The sequence below is a fragment of the Ascaphus truei genome, chromosome 3 (genome assembly GCF_040206685.1).
Source record: "Ascaphus truei isolate aAscTru1 chromosome 3, aAscTru1.hap1, whole genome shotgun sequence".
Classification (NCBI taxonomy): domain Eukaryota; kingdom Metazoa; phylum Chordata; class Amphibia; order Anura; family Ascaphidae; genus Ascaphus; species Ascaphus truei.
The window spans coordinates 323,405,802-323,427,420 of NC_134485.1; the positions used below are offsets into that span (position 1 = coordinate 323,405,802).

Here is a 21,619-nt window from a genome sequence, read left to right on the forward strand (position 1 = left end):
ACTCATTAAATAGGCAAGGAGATTTGTTAAAATCTGAGTTTGAGGGGGGAGGGCGTAGATGTCTTGGGTGTGGTTGGTGCTCATCAAGATAAATATAGTCAGCCGTAGAGAGAGGAAATGGGCCCCAAGTTGGAGCCAGACATGATTATGGTTCAATACAGTTTCAGGTAAAATCACAACATTATCTCACCGAGGCCTCAATTTAACATGCATTAAAATGCAATTTCCACAATCAAAACGCGTCGGAAAAGGGCGTTTCAGAACAGGGAAAAGGAAACATGTACCACTTTGCTAAATGTCTGGGAGTGCCCCATATGAGAAATACAAATTCTAAGCACAGAAGTCTAACTTTGTTACATATTCCAATGCCATATAATTTATTTACATTACACTACTACAGATTTTTTTTTGCTAACTTTTGGATCATTTAATTGAATTATTTTGTGTAAAAATCAAATATATCAATAAAGTTATGATGACTGGAGAAGTACATTACGTCACTGAATAGTTTCTTGGTAGAAGTCCTGATGACCTGTGGATCACACTGTTCACAAGCAGGTTAAAGCAGCAGAACATGTAGCACTGCACGGTTTTTTTATTGCACGTTTGAAGCAGAGGACCTCAAGAGCTGAAATGTGTTAATTTCAGCTCTGGGGATCCCTTGCTCCCAGATAATTACTTACCTTCATAGGGGTGCAGGTATCTCTGCAGCCAGAGAACTTGTGTGCCTAACAAAATGGCAGCGTTTAAATATCCCACATCACGTGGGCCAATAGGAAACCGTGACATCATGCTGTGCAGCTTCCTATTGGCCACGTGACCGGGCCATTTAAACTCCACAGTGATACCAGCACCCCCTACAGAGGTAAGTATCTCTGGAAGCAGGGGATCCCCGGAGCTGAATTTAACACAGTTCAGCTACAGTGACCCCCTAATTTAATCCTGAAATAAATAAATATTGCAGTGCTACATGTTTTGCTGCTTTAAAGCTCACTGATTTAGGAAAGCAGAAAGTCATCACTTGTAGTTTCTGTTACGGAGTGAGGGTAAATGGCTGAGTTTAACCCCTTGTTGCCCCCATTACATAGCCACCACGTAACGGGGTCTGGAATTCCACGCAGTGGCTACGCCATGGGCTTTTAGCTCAACTGGGATGAGATTGCGTTCTGCCCTCCTGTAATCAGTGACGCTCTGGTACTGCACCCCCCACCCGGCACTCAAAGGGTTAATACAAGTTACCTATAAAATAATAATGTCAAAATGTGTGTCCCCAGAGTACCACAGTAACATTCATATGACAGTATTTTTTTTAATTTATTTTTTTAAATCATGGATGAATCATAAATAAAGCTACCAAATGTCGGGAAGGCTCAACCAGGATCGCCGAGATCTATTATGTTTTCTCAGAAGGTACAAGTGTGGGGCACGAGCCTCGGAAAAATGAATACAGAATTGTAAATAGAAGCTGTTTGGATCCATGGAATTGAAAGCAGATACGTCTTCTGCTGGTTACTTATTCAGCTTTAAATAAAAATGCTCCAGGAAGACTTGCTCCGGGTAATTGAACTATACAAGCTACTTAAAGGGGCAGTTCCTCCTAGGACCAAAGTGTTCTCATGACCTTGACATATTTAATGAATTAAAAGTGGGTGATTGATATCTTATTATCAACATCCAACACCTGGAAGTACTTAGAAATATTTTTTTTCAGGGTAGTTTGTAAACAGGATGAGCTGAGACATGGGAGGGGGTTGATTTCCTCTGGCGACTCCCTTTTGTGTGACGTCATTCTGAGTTAAACAAAAGTTAGGAGAGGCAAAACCTTTACATGAAAAAAGAGATAAAGGAGCGCTAACATAAAATCCAATATGAAGGAACAATATTTTTATCCTGTGTGCTGCAAAAATAGCTGTCAAGACCGTATGCGTATAAGTCACGAGTTATTTAGTACCATACATGCAGGTGATGAATACAGAAGTCCCAATCTTTGTATGCAGACAAAGGTTCCAAAGAAATAACTCAGTCCCGCTGCCGGAGTTGATAGAGGTGGTTTTTCTAGATCCCCTCAGAGTAGAGATGCAAGAAAAGAGATCCCAGTGTGTTGATTGACGGAGGAAAAAAAGAAAGAGGGGTGTAGACGGATGTTCACAGAGGTACACAATTGGAGACTTTATAAGGTGAAATTATAATAGGCTTTATTGTGCCTTTTCCTTTTCATCAGGAAATCATCCAAACACAGGGGGGGGGAGGGGGGAACAAAGCTTCTATTCACTTGGGAGTATTTCTAGTGAAATCCTATGCAATTAATTCACATCTCCCTTAGTAAAGCATGTCTCGCAGCCCCAAAACATATAGCATGAAATAAGCAGATATAAGCAGTCTCTTAATAATGAAAGTCTTATCTGTTAGCTGCTGTAGAGTAAGCTTCTCTGCTCTCCTGGAACCGCACCCGTGCGTGCACAGAAAATCAGCATCCAGGTATAGAAGTCTTATTTGGTGTCTTGCAATCAGCTATGCTAGGCAGAGCTCAAGACCGGTCAGCTCCAGAGATGTGTGTTCTCTTGGTCAGTCTCTCCTGGGAGACTCAAGAACACTGCTCTGTCTCCAAAGTTCAGCTCTCAGTCAGAGCTAAGGAGTCACTTCCTGTCTCAACAGAAAGGCTTTTGTAAGCAATCTAAATCAGGCAGGTGGTGTTTATTAATTGACTACTAGCAGTTAACCACCACACTGCTAGATTAAAGGCACATTACTTGAACAGGGATTACTCCCCTGTTACAAGGGGAAAAAAGAAAAACAATTGTTTAGACTAGAGCTTTAACTCCACAAGTAAAAATGTATGTAATGCCCTCACAAACGGCTTTGGACTAGGGCAGGGGTCCCCAAACTCAGTCCTCAAGGCCACTAATTGAGCCACCTGTGCTGAAACATGGATATCCATAAAAGCCGACCTGTGTGCGGCTCTTGAGGACTGAGTTTGGAGACCCCTGGACTAGGGGATCGGCCCTAGTACAAAGCCCTGCAAAGATCTGGGCATCAGAGACGACCAAGAGACAGGATACGCGAGACTCATAATCTGCTGGAAAGCATTGTATTCATGCTGCACAGAGCCCAAGATAGGCGTGTGTGAGGGATTCTCCTGGTTTTACACTTATATCTTTTAAATAAAACTATTATGCTACTGTATGTCATTTTTTTTATTGTTTGAAAGGCTCTCAATACGTAAAAAAAGAACTCACCAAAGCGGAATGAGAGAGGTGAACAACACTTAATGATATCTCTAACTCAGAAAACACCGTTATTAGGAATCGCATGCGCGCGCATTACGTACATTTGTTCTTGTGGAGTTAAAGCTCTAAACAATATCAAACCATTGTTTTTCTTTTCTTTTTTTCTCTTCCTTTTTTTCTCCCTCAATCCACGCGCCAGATTATCTCGTTTCTTGCATTTGAACCCTTTACCTCCCCTTTCATTACAGTTATTGGTGCTCTGATATAGACAGAGTGAGAAGAGCCTACAGGAAAGTCTTCATTGAGGAATAGCCTCCCATTCAGAGACCCCAAGGGAAACCATGCCGGATTTCCAAAGATACAAAACCAGCCATATATTTGCTTTAAGCACGGTTACATTTTTTTAAGGAAGACAATTAGGGGTCAGCTGACAAAGCATCGATGCGGGTATCGCCTTGATGGCGTAAACTGCCATTCAAATCAATGGCAGTTAACTTGCAATACCCCGCATTAGCGCTTAGTGAAGCCTGGCATTAGATTGTTATATTCTGTGTAATACGGCAGGCATATGTTTATAGGGGTCCATGTTAAAATGGAGATGAAGTAAAAGGTGCTCATTTGCATGTCATTTCCCAGAATCCCTGGCTGCAGTGGAAGCACTGTATGCTAAGAGAGAAGGGGGGGGAGGGGAGGTGGTTGCAGACCTGTCTGAGATGTGAATGTGCTCACAGTATTTTTATTTGCTATGCAAAATGTTGCTTTTAGGTGGGCTGGCACCTTTAGCTCTTGATTAAACAGTGGAAGGCAAAAGGGTTAGGGTAAGGGTAAGGGTAAGGCAGTCCTCAGTGTCACGGAAACAGCTAGAGCCGTGATCCACACCTTCTTTTCCCCCAAGAGCCACAATAAGGGGTCAGTTCAACATACAGGGTAAAATAGGTTTTGGTAAAACACTTTAGTGTTATTGGCTTCCTTAGAAACATTCAATCGCCCTTAACCCTTTGAGTGCTGGAGGATCCACAGCACCTGAGTACCACGGCCCCTCCTGTACTCGCCAGCATTTGACTGCTGTGACCGCACTGTCACTGGTGACGGAAGGGGAGGAGTCCTCCTCCTTACATTCCAATTAGCGATAGAGCAGAATCATTATGATGTAGCTACTACATCATGGGACCCCTACAGTGCCAGACCCAATAATGTAGTCGCTACGTCTAAAGGGCACCCAAAGGGTGAAAGTCTTATTTTTCTGTAAAGTGAAGAATGAATATGCTCTCCACCTGGAACCCTGGATTCAGTCATATCAGCTACTTGTGTTTGTCCTTTTGACTAATAATAGTGTAACCCTTGTTCCCCCCCCCCCCCCCCACCCCCCAGACACAAGTGCTATATCTAGGGTGTAAGAGGGCTGGCTACACATGTTTGAGTGGTGCATACCTGCCGGTAACAGGAGGGCCTGAGCTTCCCGCGATGATGTTGGGGACACAGGACCAGGCTTCTGTGGTAGTTGCCTCATTCTTTTAGTGGTGGTGCAGCGCCTCCATCCTCTATACCTTCCCAGGGTATGGGGTAGGACCCGTATAGAAGAGATTGACCCTGGTCCCAGGGTGGATGCTCCAGAATCACACAACAGTCTTTAGTAAGATCAGCAATGTCTCTCTTTATAGTCTCTAGATCGCACACAGCAGCCTTGCAGCATACAGCCGCAACAACAACAGCAATAGCAGCAGCACACACAGAGATCCCAAGGTGTACAGCCTTTCTCCTCTCCTTTCCTCCAAGAGGTACCCCGACAGGATGGTCTGTGAGGGGCCGCAATACCCCAGTGCCCACCTCAGAGGGTCCCCTTTGGGCGGGGGTAGATCCTCCCCATCACCCCCTCATCAGGGTGAGAGGCATCGGTCCCACCGGAGCTCTGCTCACTTGCCGACTATCATAGGCCAGAGTTCTCTTAGTACCTCTCCTGCTCCCAGGAGAGAGCTCGACCTACTCCTCTCCTTCAACTCCCAGGACCGACTTCCTAAAGTAGACTCGGAAGAGAACCAACTGTCACTCACAGGAGCTGGCTGCTAAATAGAGTCAACCCCACCCCTCATGATGTCAGCAGGACCTCCCCTCTGTCTCACGCCTGCAGCAGAGTCAGGGGCCTGCATCTATCACTCAGGGCAGGGCGTGAAGGGGGAAAACCCATGATTACTACTGGCGCCTGCCCTTAACAGGACTTACCACAGTAGGAGAAAGATGTGTATAGCCTGTGCTGTTTACAGGGGGCTACAATAGTTTCCTATTTACCTTTGCAAACAAAGGACATAGCGAAGCTTTGTGGTCTGAGAAACAGTGTTATCACCAAGACACTGCTAACGATTGTAAAAACTTGCCACATAAATGATGAACGTTTAAATAACATGAAATAATATTTATTTTTAAGTTATGTAATAACTTCTGGAAATCTGGATTGTAATGAGTGCCCGCATATCGCGTTTAAAAAAAAAATAATAATAACCTGTAAATAATGTGGTGCAACCTGCACTTGCATTTAATCATTTTATAGGTCGGAAAAGCTGTCTGTGAGCAGGGTTACTGGCTCTGCACTTCTTTAACCCAAGCTGTGCTAATAAGTTGTGTAAGGCTCTGGCCCCAGTGCGCGTGCCGCATGCGCAACGGATCACCTCCCGGCGCTCTCCTCCTCCAGCCGAGCGAGCTGATGGAGTTAAGATCACTGGTGAATGGCGGGTGTGGCAGGGGGCGCGAATTTGGATTACATCAGGCAGAGGGTGGGGGTGGGAGGGGCGCTACTAATTGCGTGGAGGAAAAGCAGGGCGTGACATAAAGCGTTTGCGCACCTGTGGAGTAGGTAACTTGTTTGTGCCTCGACAAAAAGCGTTTTGATGTTGAGTGTTTACGATCTCCCTTTTCTAAAGACTGTTGGGAATGAATATTGCCAATGCTTTCACATGACTAGAATAAAAGAGTATGCTGCACACCACAATGAAAAATTATAAATACATACAGTTTACCGGTGCTGCTGGTTCAAGGAGTACCTGTCAGAGTAATTCCAGGTCAATACTCAGGAAAAGAAGGATCCTACGCTCTACGATTTTGATTATAATGCTAATTTATTTGTGCCACACAATGTTTCGAGAGAGTGTGGGTCATGTTATGGCGGCGGTTCAGTCAATGAGGATGAACCAGCTGCGTGACGTCATTGCCGCGCCCCTGCCATGTCCTCCCCCATCACGATCTTGTCTTTCCCCTCACAGACCACAGATCGCGGCTTCACGAGGTGCAGCGCCGCCAGGCACTGCGACCCAAGCGCGCGCGGAGTGACTGGGGGCGTAGTCTCATAGTTACGGCGCCGCCAATGCAAATACTTATTTTAGATTGAAGATGCGCACAGTGCTGTGACCGCGTCGTGCGACCAAGCTACCTGGCGGCAGAATCCAGGAGACAAATGAAATTGTCTCTCCAAGTGATGGCCGCGTCACGTGAAGCGTGACATCACGTGCCACACCCCCACCACGCCAACCTCTCTCCTGAAAATCGCCTGCAGCAGAGAGCACAGTTTACTGATCGCGCTGCGTCAGGCGTGCGCCACGTGCAAGCGCTTCATCGCGTGAGGTAACTATAAACGTGGCCTTAGGCAGCAACTGGACTTCATTTGCATTATTTGTGCACGTTAATTTGCATATGAGTGATTGTTCACACCTATTACTTGCATGAAGAGTAAGTCGCTGAACTGATTAACTTCAACAGATTTTCTAAAAAAGCCTGTGCTGCAGTGGCCGAGCATTGATAGAAACACGTTGAAAGTCAATAAGGATGGATTGTTGGCTGCTTGACCAGCAGATCTGGAATTTTCTTTTCTTAAAAATGTCAGTTACTGAAAATGTTCCAAGCACAGGGAGTAGCTAATAAATCATAAACATTTGGGAAAATAGAGTTACAGTAATGTAACATTTGGATAGTGCTAAGGGCTTGGTCCACGCTGCGTCCGGTGGTGCGTGCGTCCGCGTGCGCCACCAGCCCCTTACCTGCAATCCCCGCTGCCTCCTCCCTCCGTGGCTCACTACTTGCTGTGACGCATCAGCTGGACAGCGCCACCAGAAGAAGGTGTTCTGGAGCGTTGCCGGCTCAAGTTTCATTCAGGAGGAGGGTGCCTGGCCTCCGGGCTCCTGCACACCGGAGGAGGGGAGGGGGGTACGAATGGACGGACCCTCCGTTCAAACCACGCCCCCCCCACTCAAACCACATCCCCTCCGCTCCGGCTCCCTACAGACAGCAGATAGCGGTCTGTGCCTCTCAGCGCGCTGCCTGCATGCAGTGCGGGCGCGCTGACTGAGGGAGCGGGGCCTTAGCCTAAGGCCTCGGGCATTAGTAGCAGCTCGCCTATTCTTCCGCAAATGCGCGGAAGCGTAGGTCTTAGCAGAATTTTTAATTTCAGCGCTCGCCGGAGCGCAGGGCCGGTCACGTGAGCGGTTCGCCCAATGAGGGCGAACCAGCTCCGTGACGTCACTGGCCCGCCCGCCGACACGCCCCCGGACGGCGCGCTGTCTAAGGCTAGGGAAAGCACCCGCTTTCCCTGAGCCTCAGCGCGCCTCCGCACGCCAGCAGGAACCCTGGCCGAGGCCTAAGTCACAAAGCTAAGGAAAGCAGCATGCATTATATGTTCTGTGGTATTTGGGCAGAGATGTGCAAAAGTATCGAAATGTATATTCAATTATGAAAGAAATGTCAAACATGGTAACAAATTTGCTAGATGGCATTTAAAAAGCCAAAACAAGAACCACAGTCCTCAAAAGTGTAAGCATGTGTATGTGAGAGGTTATATGAGGAGCACAAATATATGGTAATGTAGCACTTTCAAATTGCACATTGCAAGGTCTACCCACCCCACAAAGCCAAAGAGGGCAGAGCACCTGTTCAAAATAGAAGAAATATTTGAGGTTTCCACTACATTCTTTTCTACTAAAGAACAAGCAGGGCTAATATGGATGAACTGACACTCCTGTGTAATTGATTACCAAGAGTGGATAAGCCGTTTGAAATGTGTAACCTTGCATTTTTAACTTCCCAGGTTTAAAGCCCGGCCCTCCCCACTTCCCAAGTGAGTAGGTCCTTTCATTCTACTGGATACAGATCCAATGGCCAAAGGGTTAAACTAAATGATCCTTTTTCAAGAGAATATATAAGTATTTTAAGTATTTTACATTCTCTCAATGTATTACTTCCTGGTAAAATATTTTATAAATAAATAAATAAATACTGTATATTTTTGTCATGTTGGATGTAGCATTGGGCTTCTCTGTCGTTTGCTGTATACATATGCCACGCTCAATAGCTCTCCTTTTTGACACTTATATATAAATATATATATTTTGTGGGGGCTCAGGGATTCCCAAAAAAAGCTTGCTGGGGTTTTGTGTGTGTTTTTTTTTTTTTCAATCTGAGACTCACCAGCTCTTTTATCCCCTGCACCCAATTTTTCAACTCTATCTGTCCATAAAATGTCTGTGAATTGACTGTAAAACCTCCTATTCTTTTCATGTAACCATGTATTGTTATAACTCTGTGCCCAGGACATACCTGAAGACGAGAGGTAACTCTCAATGTATTACTTCCTGGTAAACATTTTTTATAAATAAAAATACATCCATTATCCCTGGACCTTTTCCTGACCACATTTGCGTTTCTTCCACGTCAGGGAACTAGTAAAGACTGCATACTCGGTCCTGGTATGATCTCTAATCCCTTCCACCCTTCGTGCAAACAACTACAGATGAGGGATTTGATGGTATTATGATTGACACAACAATGGGCTACGTATCAGTTTCTTAGGTGAAATAAACTGCAATGTGTATCAAAGAAAATAAATCACTTTGTACTTCATTTCATAGGGCTCTGTGTATCAAGGCAAACGTGGAGCAATCCTATGGCATATAAAAATGCAACAAGATGTAGGAAAGAAACAAATTCCATATATTTCAATGGGACTTTTTTCTTTGATACATACGGTGCAGTTATTTTGTCCCAGAACTTTTGCCTTGATACATATGCCCCAAAGAAAAACGTAAACATGTCAAGAGGAGAAGGAATGCAAAAAATCAGGACCAGTACTTTCAATACAATTGTTTTCTTCTTATTTTTTTCCTGTCTTTAATTTCTGCCGCCAATAAACTTTGATTATACACCTCCTTAGTGCTGGCAGGAGGTTACTTAAAATATGTAACAAATTACATCTGTAACAAAAAAAACATTGGCCAAAAAACATTGGTAGTTGACACAGTTGTGTGAAGGAAATGTAACGAAGTATTCCTAATGTTAGAGATAAGATTGAATACATGCTAATTAATAAAGCGGACACAAGAAAAACAATCTATAAGACAGGGAATGTTTTTATTGACAAACCCATCACAGAAATGTACTGTCTGGATCTGTCACAAGAGTTTGAAGTGTTGTTTTGGACTAGACCAATTACCATGCAGCAAAATTACACCAAAGTATAAGATTGCCACATATAAATGAACTGATCGCACTTTCACACTTTCTCAGATGGTACGATATTCCCTGTGAAAGCAGCACCGTGTTGATATTTATAAAATTTAGTATTCTTCTCCTTCCTCTTCGCCATCTCCTTCTACAGAATCTACACCAACCTCTTCATAATCCTTCTCCAGGGCAGCCATATCCTCACGAGCCTCAGAGAACTCTCCCTCCTCCATACCCTCACCCACATACCAGTGCACAAAGGCACGCTTAGCGTACATAAGGTCAAACTTGTGGTCCAGGCGAGCCCAGGCCTCAGCAATTGCGGTGGTGTTGCTCAGCATACACACCGCACGTTGCACCTTGGCCAGGTCCCCACCTGGAACCACAGTTGGAGGCTGATAGTTAATACCGACTTTGAAGCCAGTTGGGCACCAGTCCACAAACTGGATGCTACGCTTGGTCTTGATGGTGGCAATAGCTGCATTAACATCTTTGGGCACCACATCACCTCGGTACAGCAGGCAGCAAGCCATGTATTTACCGTGGCGTGGGTCACATTTCACCATCTGGTTTGCTGGCTCAAAGCAAGCATTTGTGATCTCAGCCACAGAGAGCTGCTCATGGTAAGCTTTCTCTGCGGAGATAACTGGGGCATAGGTTGCGAGAGGGAAGTGAATACGGGGATAGGGCACCAAGTTTGTCTGGAACTCTGTGAGATCTACATTCAGGGCCCCATCAAATCGGAGAGAGGCTGTGATGGAGGACACTATCTGACCTATTAGTCTGTTGAGGTTGGTGTAGGTTGGACGCTCAATGTCTAGGTTCCTGCGACAAATGTCATAGATGGCCTCATTGTCCACCATAAAGGCGCAGTCTGAGTGCTCCAAGGTGGTGTGGGTTGTGAGGATGGAGTTGTAGGGCTCCACCACAGCTGTCGAGACCTGAGGAGCTGGATAGATTGAGAACTCCAGCTTGGACTTCTTGCCATAATCGACAGAGAGACGCTCCATCAACAGGGAGGTGAAACCAGAACCAGTGCCACCACCAAAGCTGTGAAAGACCAGGAAACCCTGCAGACCTGTACACTGGTCAGCCTGTGAGAGAAATCAAAACACAAGCAAATATGTCTATTAATCCCACTTGTTTTTCTCCTGACAATATATTATTTTCCCTTTCTTCCAACGTTATTGTGCTGAACTTCTTGTGAATTATGTAAACAAAGCAAAAAGGTCAGATCTGTAAACACTATACTCACCAGTTTGCGGATCCTGTCCAGCACCAGGTCAATGATTTCCTTGCCGATGGTGTAGTGCCCACGGGCATAGTTGTTGGCGGCATCTTCTTTTCCTGTGATGAGTTGTTCTGGATGAAAAAGCTGGCGGTATGTTCCTGAGCGTACCTCATCTGGGAGAGAGAGAATTAAAATATCAGTACATCGCAAACAAAGGGGACTTTCTCAAGAAAATATTGATTGGAAGATGTAAATGATGAGAAACCAGTATCAACCAGAGTGGAAAAGCCAGATCTGCAAATGAGCCCAGTCACAGTATGGCCAGTATTTCATGGCACAAGTTTGGTAATTATTGAATAAAACCTCATTCCAATAGGGAGAAAGGAGTCCAAAATTGGTAAGACATATATCAGCAACAGGTCATACACATGAACAGGTTTTACGTCTTGAGTCGGTAAAATGAGCCAATGAATCAGTGACAAGAACATATATTTCTACCCATATGAAAATCCCATCCCCTTCATGAAAAGAGTTTATCGGAATCTTGTTTATACTGTCTCAGTTGCCACTTGCCTATCAACCTTAAAATCCATTTTATGAGCAGGGTGTATTTTTCCCAAACCAGTCTTTAATAAGGCAGTAATTGTGTCCACAGAGTGAAATGAATTGGCATTCTAGGCTTAACACCCCCCAACTTTTCCGCTGGTCAAGAAATGGGCAGCTAGGTGGGGTTGTGCTCTCACCAATGACAGTTGGCTCCAGGTCTACAAACACAGCCCTGGGGACGTGCTTGCCAGCTCCCGTCTCACTGAAGAAGGTGTTGAAAGAGTCGTCCCCTCCTCCAATGGCCTTGTCACTGGGCATCTGCCCATCAGGCTGGATGCCATGTTCCAGGCAGTACAGCTCCCAGCAGGCGTTACCGATCTGCACACCAGCCTGGCCAACGTGTATGGAGATGCACTCACGCTGCACAGGGAGAGAAAGAAAGAACAGATGTATGTTTAGTTTCAAACCAGTGTTTATTCTGTTTAATAGCTCATAAAGCTGCCGTCATAAACTTGAAGATTACACTCCACTTCACTTTTTATGATGTGAAAAGCAAAACAACCATTATTCCAAAATCAAATTTAAAATGCAGCAATAGAAACGCAACAATATTCTAACTGGAGGGGGTGTCATTTTTTTATTAAACTGAATTAGATAATTGCATTTCATAGGCAAATAAATGAATGGTTTTAAAATGTTGTAAAGTACACTACTTCTTATAGAACATAAAAGGGACCACTCTTATGTTGAATATTTGCATTTTACATTGTTGGTTCAATAACCCCTTTGACCCCAGAAAGGAAACTCAGCACTGCAACAGGAGATAGTTGATGCTTTGCAAATGCCACACCCATTGCAGCACAATCAAATTCCCCCTTAGGAATGGCAGGTGACTGGTGTACACATCTATAAAACAAATAAACTTAAAATCCTTCCACTCCCTCTTACCTAGCTTCTGAACTGTAACAAGCCAATCTACTAAACTACTCTGCAGTCATTATTATAGTGCACCCAGACTGCCCAACGCCCTCTGCCAGAAGATGACAGCTTCCCAAACAAAATGCTAATCTCTTTCTGACATATTTCCAGCAAAGTTTATTGGGAGACACTGTGGGTGTTAACGTGCTTTTCCAGCCTCTATCCCTCCCTCTCAGGATCTTTTCATCCCTCGTGGAGGGTGATCTCATTATCTGCTTTTGTGCCAATTTACCCTGACCTGGGATGAGCACATGGGTGGACAGGCCCGACTAGTACAAAAGACAAAACCTCTACTTATAAGAAGCTATGTGTTGAAGGTACCCACTGCCAAGAATATCATGCCGCATATAGTTACTACATTGCATAAGAACAACGTGTAGAATGTATTTCTTGATTACACCAATACTGTGTGGTACATTTCCACAAGCATCAAAATCAAGACATATATATATTTAGCCTTTCCTGTGCTGCAATAATATATATATATATTATATTATATTATATAATATATATATATATTATATTATATATATATATATATATATATTATTGCAGCACAGGAAAGGCGCGATCTACTATATTTATCCCATACAAGTATATATGCAATGGGTGATATGCGTGACAAAGGGAGTGGTAAAATGCTAAACCTGTAATATAACAGGGCACAGCTAATCGCACCTCAATTTAGAAAGGTTTACATGCAATGTATTCTCTATAAAAAGAGACAGGGCCTCTTAAAAGGCATGTCTTCTGCTTATGTAACTGTACATTTGCAAATGAAAAAAATAGTGATAATTAGCTGCACCTAGTAACAATATATAGGCGGGTTTGAGCTGGGTACTCTTGTAGTGATACATATACAGTATACCGAGTAAGCCAGATGTCATATTTCTAATTTTGTTTCGATTACAGGGGCACCACCCCCCCACTCCATATTTACATGTTTTTATTAAGGCGATACAAATGTGACTCTCTAGGGGTGTGTGTAATATATATATATATATATATATATATATATATATATACACACACACACACACACACACACACACACACACACACACACACACACACACACACACACACACACAACTTTCAGAGTCAGATTTGTAATACATATACTGTATGTTAGAAGACCTGACACAAAGCAGACCTGACAATGGGTTAGTGTGCTCTCTAGTGTTGATACATCCTTGCCAGGACACGGAGTGCAGTGGTACAGGAATGAATGGCAGGCAGCCGCTGCTGTCACTTGGCTAGATAGATGAATCTAGTCTCTGTGTGTGGGTAGGGTGTGCTATAGAGACGCTTAAAAACATGCACTTATACCAAATAGCAAAATAACAACGGCGTGTAAACCCCTTCACATCTCCTAATAAATGATGTGTCAGCTATTAGGAAATAAAAACAGATGTGTTTCAGTCTAAACATGCCAGGCTGATTATTATCATTTATTTTTGGGGGTGTGCTGAAAATCCTTAGCAGCGCGATCTCCCAGCACCTTTCCCTGTATAATGTCCGTTACACAGGGTGCTTACCCCGCAGGGTGCCCCAGAGGATCAGGGCTGGTACAGCTGCAGATCTCCACGCTGGTGGGAGTATGTGTCAGTGAGTGCAGACATCCCGCCTGCTGCAGCTGCAGATCTCCCCGCTGGTGGGAGTATGTGTCAGTCAGTGCAGACATCCCGCCTGCTGCAGCTGCAGATCTCCCCGCTGGTGGGAGTATGTGTCAGTGAGTGCAGACATTCCGCCTGTAGCAGCAGCAGCAGCACAGAGCCCATTGTTCATTATGTAGCTGCTTCCATTCGCTCTCCCACAACCCATCATTCTACTTGGGTAACCCCTTCCTTGCCAGGCAGGGCTGCGACGCATTGTGCTGCATGCCTGGCAGGGAACGACGTTAGCATCCACATGCCACATATAATCTCACCACCTCCTCACCAGTCCCCAATTAGCAACGATGGGCTGGCTATCTAATTACCATCCGGCTTTTCATCCCATCCCATCCCATATAAGTATTGCGTTACCATATTCGTGAAGCAGTGTGAATTGGGTCCAGGTGAGCTGCTTGTGCCCCATAAACAATAGCTTAGGAGGTTGCATCACCGCTACCACTTATCCCAACGCTATTTCGAACACATGGCGATTTTAACACCTGCCCATGCCATTTCCCTGCACATATACATGACAATATTCAAGGATGCCCTGAGTAAGAACGAACCCTTACCATGTTTGCTGATTAGGGGCTGCAGAGAAGAGGGCGAGAGGAAGGAGGTGGATGCCTTCTTACAGCGCGACTCTTAGGGGGTCGATGTAAGAGAACCTATCGCACATGGTCCAACATTGCCCATTATATACAAGCCCCGTTGCCATGGAGACCGGGGTATGTTTTATACGATTGGCCGCGACGCGTTCTACTGCCTCCCTGAGCCGGGAGTGCAGCGTTCTGATTGGCTGGCTCAGCGTGGGATGAGGTAATCAGCCCTACCAAGCCAGCAGGAGCCCTGCATGGCATCTGTAGGACAAAGAGACCCAAAGAGATCTGCTAGCAATCTATCAACTCGAAACCGGGACAATGGATCTCTTGCACCGCCAGAATAGAGGCTGACATTGAGAACAAAAAGAGATCAGTGGAAAATGTAGCAGATAATATGCAGAGGAGATTCACTACTTCTTATAGAACATAAAAGGGACCACTCTTATAACGCCCCACGTAATGTACAGTGGGCGCTGAGTAGATTAGGTGCAACAATGAAGAGGATAGAAGGAAGCTCAGAGTTCATATGGATTAACCACTTCAGTGCTGCAGGAAAAGTAATAATGGGCTAAAAAAAGCTAATAATTGAGTAAGATATGCTGGTGTCTTGCTCACATAACGGGAAGGAGAGACATGGATAGTTTGCACTGCTTACTATGCACTCACATTGCTGACAAAGGATTGCCTGACTTTCTGCCAGCAAAATGAAAGCCTTTACAGTAACAATAGCAGAGGAGCTGTGTGTGTATGTTAATACATCATTGGTGCAAAGAGTGTCTTGTAATGTGTAATATAAATATATGACAGAAAAAGGTGACATCAAAGCTTCATCTTAAATGAGCCAAGTATAGTGATTATTAAAGTTTTAACCAATTCAGCGAAATTGTATTGGTCACATTTTCTTAGGATTGGAAACTGTTTTGTTGAATAGTATACCCCTCAAATTACCCTCAGTGGAAGGATGTCACTTCTACCCTTTTGTACACATTGGTTGCCTCCATGGCACCAGTAGTATTCCCCTCTAAAAAGTCAGAATCATCTTCAGATACTCAAATAAGGACCTATAAGTGAATTAGTTGGAAGCGAAGGTGTGCTGCATTGGATTTCATCTTTTATCCACATACATGATAACATGTTATTGTATTCATTAATGTATCCTCTAAAATAATAGCAGTTGTTGGATTGTAAAAATCTAGCAGTAGATACCCCAGTAACCATAGCCCATTATTTTATGAATGCTTTACCTAGAAAGGGGTCCAAGAAGCCATTGTCCTGCAATATTTGATGAATAGGTATTAAAAACAGTAATGAATACTGTGCATTTGGAGTTTAGGAGGCTAAGTGTTGTGAACATTGAGTCCAAATTGTTGTCTCTGCTTCAAAAAATGTAGTTCTTTGGAAATGTCTCAGGACCATTGCTGGTTAAGGCCATTTATACCAAAAGGCCCAACCCTTCTCTACTTGCCCATCCTATCAGAGAGGTACTGTGTGGAAAGGATAATCCCGGAAACATTACCGTCCACCTATGCTAAGTGGTGCTATTATATGACACCACCCGGTGCCAGAAGACCCATTCTGGCCCATTTACTTGAATAGGCTGTAAAGTGTCTCCTGCTGCCAAAGGTGCCATGCAGCGGCACCGCTTAATAAATATAGCCACAAAGTTAATTTACTAGTAATATATATATATATATATATATATATATATTACGTTATATATATATATATATATATATTACGTTACCATCCAGCAGGGCAGCAGAACATCAAAGAGAGACAGCACTCAGAGGTAAGTATGCAAAATAATGTATTGAAACAGACACAAACATCCGGCGTTTCGATCCCCAGAGATCTCCCTGGGGGTGTGCACACCCCAAGGTAGAAGATCCCTCTGGGGATCAAAACGTCGGATTATTGTGTCTGTTTCAATACATTATTTTGCTGACTTACCCCTGAGTGCTGTCTCTCTTTGCTGTTCTGCTGTTCTGCTGTTCTGCTGCCCTGCTGGATGGTAACGTACTCTTTACATTATTTATGGGACTAGCACCAGGCCTTTCTGGATATCTACATTGGAGTGCTCGCTGCTTTCTTACATACATACATACATACATACTTACACATATATATATAGTACTACGTGAATATGATGCATGATTTATTGACAGGTTCGGGAACAATAACCCAGCCCCTGATAACTAAGCAAGGAAGGAGATATATGTCACCCCCCTATTCAAAGAAATACATTGCGACAAAGCAGGGCAACACTTCTTAACCCTTTAGGGGTCTGTAATGCATTGCTGGCCCTCAAGCCCTGATAGGGTTAAATAACCAGTTCCACCAGAGCAAATAAATTAGAAAAATGAAACGTGGCATTTCACGCCTCTTATTCTAAATAAGCAGCCACCACAAAGACTACACATAGCTCGTTTTGGTCCATCTCTCCTTTTAGGCTTTACTTTGATGCTCAAATTGGCAAATTCATTGTAGTTATTGTTCTCGGCATTCTCTGTGACTTATGCTTTGCTGTCTATGGAGACAATGTAAAATGAAGTTCAATGGGGGTTCCCAAATGTTAATATGTTCAGGGTGAGAGACAAATATAAGATTTGTTGTTGGAAAATGATTGGGCTTGTACCTCATCTGCAGAGACAAAATACAATGTGTGATTTCAATGGCAACTTGTCTGATATATACAGTATATATACAGTATATACAGAGCCATCTTACGAAAATGTTGGGGCCATTGGCTAAGTGTAAATTGGGGGCCTCACACACAAAGGTCACACTTAAATACAAATACAGTATGTTTTTATTGAACAACATTCAAAACCTTTATTGGGGCTTTCAGATCTGTCTGACACATGCAAATGCACCAAAAGCAGTATTTTTATTTACTGTACATTGAAATTCTGCAAATATTACTACAAACACAAACTTTTTATTTATCTACATGTCTCTATTTTCTTTATCTACAAATTCACAAATAACATCATCAAATTAGATGCTAGGAAGTATATATGATTGGATTGTCATCAAGGAAAGAGCGTCCAGTCTTGGTTGAAGCAGCAACTTCAGAGGAGGAGGAGGAGGAGGAGAAGGAGGAGGAGAAGGAGCTCAGTCTTAATACGTTTCACCTATGAAAAAGATCCTTCGCCTTCGCAGTTTGTGACCGTCATTGAAGGGAACATTCGTAAAGCAATTTCAATGTTAGGAAATGTTGATTCCAGGTTGTCATGAAGTAATAGCTTTTTGTTGTGTATTATTTCTTAAATACATTTCCTGCAAATCAATTATATTAGCTATTTCATCAAAAATTGTATAAACATTATCTTTGAATAAAAAATTTTTATATAAAATATTAGGCTATATAAAATGAATACTTTGGTGTTCATACAAAAAACGATAGAATTTTTTTTTATAATTAAGTAATGTTTGCTACGTTCAGTTAGAACTACGAATTAAAAATGCAATTTTGGGCCATAGTATTTGTGGAGCCTCTGAATGGTCCGGGGCCCTGGGCTCTATTCCAGTAATATAATAACCACTAACAGTGCTAGGGACTAGAAGTAATATAACAATGAAAAGAAAAAGAAAAGCGTCCCAACTCAGCACTCAAGTATACTCAGAACAAATATCAAAGAAAATTATGATTTATTTAACAGCACAAATAATCCAACATAAAATACAAAAAATATTAAAACAAACCCTGACATCCTCCTGTGATAGAATATGTATCAGACAGGGGAAATCCCCTATGAAGATACTGATGGACCCCTAATACCCAAGGCAAGGGAAAAAATGCCTATAAGCACAAAATATATGTAGAACAAGGGGTTAACAATAACCCCTTGAACCTACAAGGCCGGCCTCACCCCTAGTAAATATAAAACCACACAGCAAGCATAGATAACACATGCACCTAATTGCCTAATACATGCTGATGTCAACTACATATATTATATAAATACACCGTAAATGCAGTTGGTATAATCAAGGCAAACCAGGCACAGTACCAAAAAGAGACTGTTAGTATGGGATCAACAATGGTTAACAGTTCACATCAGTTACCATAGTCCATGAGACCATCCATGCCACACTGTGATAGTAAAAATGTCCAAAGGGTAAAGATCTTCCAATTGAGTGGTCCATCCGCAGGGGAGTCAGGGAAAAAGAAACGGAGGGAAGCGGAGGTGAAACACGTGCTGCCAGCCCTGACCATTTGCCTGTTTAGTGGACTTTGCACCACTGCCGCCAGCACTGATCTCTGCCTGCTTACCGACTATGGATACTCTTTCAGGACTCTGTCCCTCGGCTCTGGTCGGTTTATTTGCATCCCTACCTCAGCCCTGCGGGTCCGCTTCCTGATTTGAGATGAGCACCGTCACATTTTGCTCGGCCAAACATGGACCCCGCTGAGGTAGTGCGAGCCGTAGCTCTCCAAGAGGAACTACTTGGAGATTATGAGACATGCCTCGCCCAGCAAAACCAGCAGATGGCACTCATTTCTAGCTGACTTCAGGACATTATTATCCAGCTGGATACACTTCAGGTGGGTTCTACCCCTGAACCGCCATTGCTGGCAGCAACTCGGGCGCCTGCTCCGTCATCCCCCACGCCCAGAGAACCACGGATCCTGGCGCTCCTACGTTATGGAGGGGATCCTATGACCTGTAGAGGATTTTTGAACCAATGTTTGATCCAGTTCGAACTCCAGCCCTCCATGTTCTGCACCAATCGATATAGGGTAGCCTACATTATTTCCCTACTGACCTACGAGGCTTTGGCCTGGTCTCTCCTCTCTGGGAAAAAGAATCCCCACTGGTAATGACCGCTACCTTTCTCCATGCCTTTAAAAACGTTTTTGACGCTCCTGGCCACGACTCTTCTGTTTTGCTCCTTCGAATCCGGCAAGGAACCAGTACTGTGGGACAGTATGCCATTGAATTCCAAACCCTTGCTGCAGAGATGGGCTGGAACAATTAAGCTCTGCTGGCAGCATTTTGGCAGGGGCTTTCTGAGGGTTTAACGGAAGAACTGACTTGCCGGGACACCCCCAAGGATCTGAGGAATGAATTGCTCTCTGTACAAGAATGTATATACACCGGGCTCGACAAATGCACTCGCCCACTCGCCTGGGGTGAGTGCATTTTACCTGCTCGTGAGTGTTACCGGTGGCAGGGTGCGATGGCGGGGTTGCAGCATCTCCCGTCATTCTCCTGATTCTTCCCCAGCAACTTCTGTGTCTCAGCTATAGCTCCCATGAAGATGTCTGCGCAGCATCAAATGATGTCGCGTTGCCATGACAACGGGATGCTAAGGGGCATCACGCGGCATCAAGTTGTCATGGCAACTTGACGCAGTGTGATGTTGGCATATCACATAGCGCCCATTGTCATGGCAACGCTGCGTCATTTGACGCCGCGCAGCCATCTTTATGGAAGCTGTAGCGGAGACATGGAAGTTGCTGGAGAAGAATCGGGTGAATGCCGGGAGACATCGCACCACGCCTCCGCACCCCGTCACCGGTAACACTCGCGAGCAGGTAAAATAAATGAGGTGAGAAAGTTGGGGAGGGGGCGAGTGACTTTTTTTTTTAGAATTTGTCGAGTGTGTGTGTGTATATATATATATATATATATATATATCAGAGAGAAGAAACACACAGCGCAATCCTATACAATGGTCAATCTCAATATGTAAAATTATACCATATATTAATCTGAAGGTAATAACCCTTACAATCGAACTATCCTTATTTCAACCTGCTGCCATATAGTATATAAACAGACATATAGTCCAATTATCGGTGCAACAGAAACAATTCACAGGTAGAGAGTGTCGTCAAATATCTTCTTAATTTTGCCCTATCTGCGGTGCTCCACTTATCCGTCTCGTGAGGTTACTCTCTTTCCTGCCATGTAGGTCCACAGCTCCACAATAGCTGCAAATAGGTAGATACCGCAAGAATGACCTAGGCGCAAAGGGAGAAAAAGGAAAAGAACCTAGGGTAGTATGTACTGGTTGGTAACACCTTAAAATGGTAAGATATGCACTCAGTTATTAAAGCAATTTTAAGCCTTTTATCCACCCTGGGATCTGGAACAGAACACGAGGTCATTCTTGTGGTATATATATATATATACAGTGCTCGACAAATAATGATAAGCTGTCGCCCGTTGCAAGTGGATTTAGGCAGCTGGCGACCCGTGCTGCAGCTCAATGAAACCCCCTGCTCGTGCCAATTTTTTTTTTTTTTTTTTTTTTTTAAATAAATAAATAAATAAATAATCCCCCTCCCTGATTTGGTTAAAAAAAAAGTTAAAAAAAATGGCGGCAAATCCTGTGGTCCCGGCGCGCGTGCACAGGGCAAGCAGAGTGTCCTGCCATTTGCGCTGCCTGTTCCCCCCAGCAACCCAGAATCCCCCGCATCCCTCCCCCCCCCAATCCCCACGTGGGACGGAGGGGGAAGCCCAAACCAAGCCCCGCGCGCAACCCAGCCCCCCCCCCTCCGCTCCCCACGTGGGACGGAGGGGGAAGCCCAAACCAAGCCCCGCGCGCAACCCAGCAACCCCCCTGCGCTCCCCACATGGGACGGAGGGGGAAGCCCAAAACAAGCGCCGCGCGCGATCCAGCTCCCACACCCTCCCCCCTCCGCTCCCCACGTGGGACGGTGGGGGAAGCCCAAAACAAGCGCGCGATCCAGCCCCCCCGCACCCTCCGCTCCCCACGTGGGACGGAGGGGGAAGTGCCAACCCAGCTTCCCCCGTGCGCGCCTCCTGCGCCAGTCCGCCTCCTGCCCATGATCTCCCCCTAATCACCTGCCCCCGATCCTCGCATGCTGCCCGGGGGTGTCCGGGGAGCGTGCTGCGGCGTTGGCCGCTTCTGGGGGGGGGGGGGGGT

General features: G+C 44.5%; 2 protein-coding genes across 5 annotated transcripts in view; both read right to left on the reverse strand.

Moving 5' to 3' along the window:
* LOC142489816 (tubulin alpha-1B chain) overlaps nucleotides 1-14,811 on the reverse strand; it is a 28,538-nt gene extending 13,727 nt beyond the window's left edge. The window contains exon 1 of the mRNA XM_075591257.1: nucleotides 14,690-14,811. Coding sequence (XP_075447372.1) covers nucleotides 14,690-14,692 — 3 coding nt within the window. The 5' untranslated portion in view covers nucleotides 14,693-14,811. The remainder of the gene's footprint in view (nucleotides 1-14,689) is intronic.
* The window catches only part of LOC142489815 (tubulin alpha-1A chain-like), a 29,369-nt gene continuing 17,345 nt past the window's right edge, over nucleotides 9,596-21,619 (reverse strand). For 2 of the 4 annotated variants that reach the window (XM_075591251.1, XM_075591254.1), the window contains 3 exons: nucleotides 11,682-11,904; nucleotides 10,963-11,111; nucleotides 9,596-10,801 (listed from right to left, as the gene is read on the reverse strand). In XM_075591251.1, the coding sequence (XP_075447366.1) occupies nucleotides 9,821-10,801; nucleotides 10,963-11,111; nucleotides 11,682-11,904 (1,353 nt within the window). In that variant the 3' untranslated portion in view covers nucleotides 9,596-9,820. Of the gene's footprint in view, nucleotides 10,802-10,962; nucleotides 11,112-11,681; nucleotides 11,905-14,000; nucleotides 14,022-14,689; nucleotides 14,812-21,619 lie in introns of those variants that run through there. The other 2 variants (XM_075591253.1, XM_075591255.1) reach the window with 2 other exon arrangements.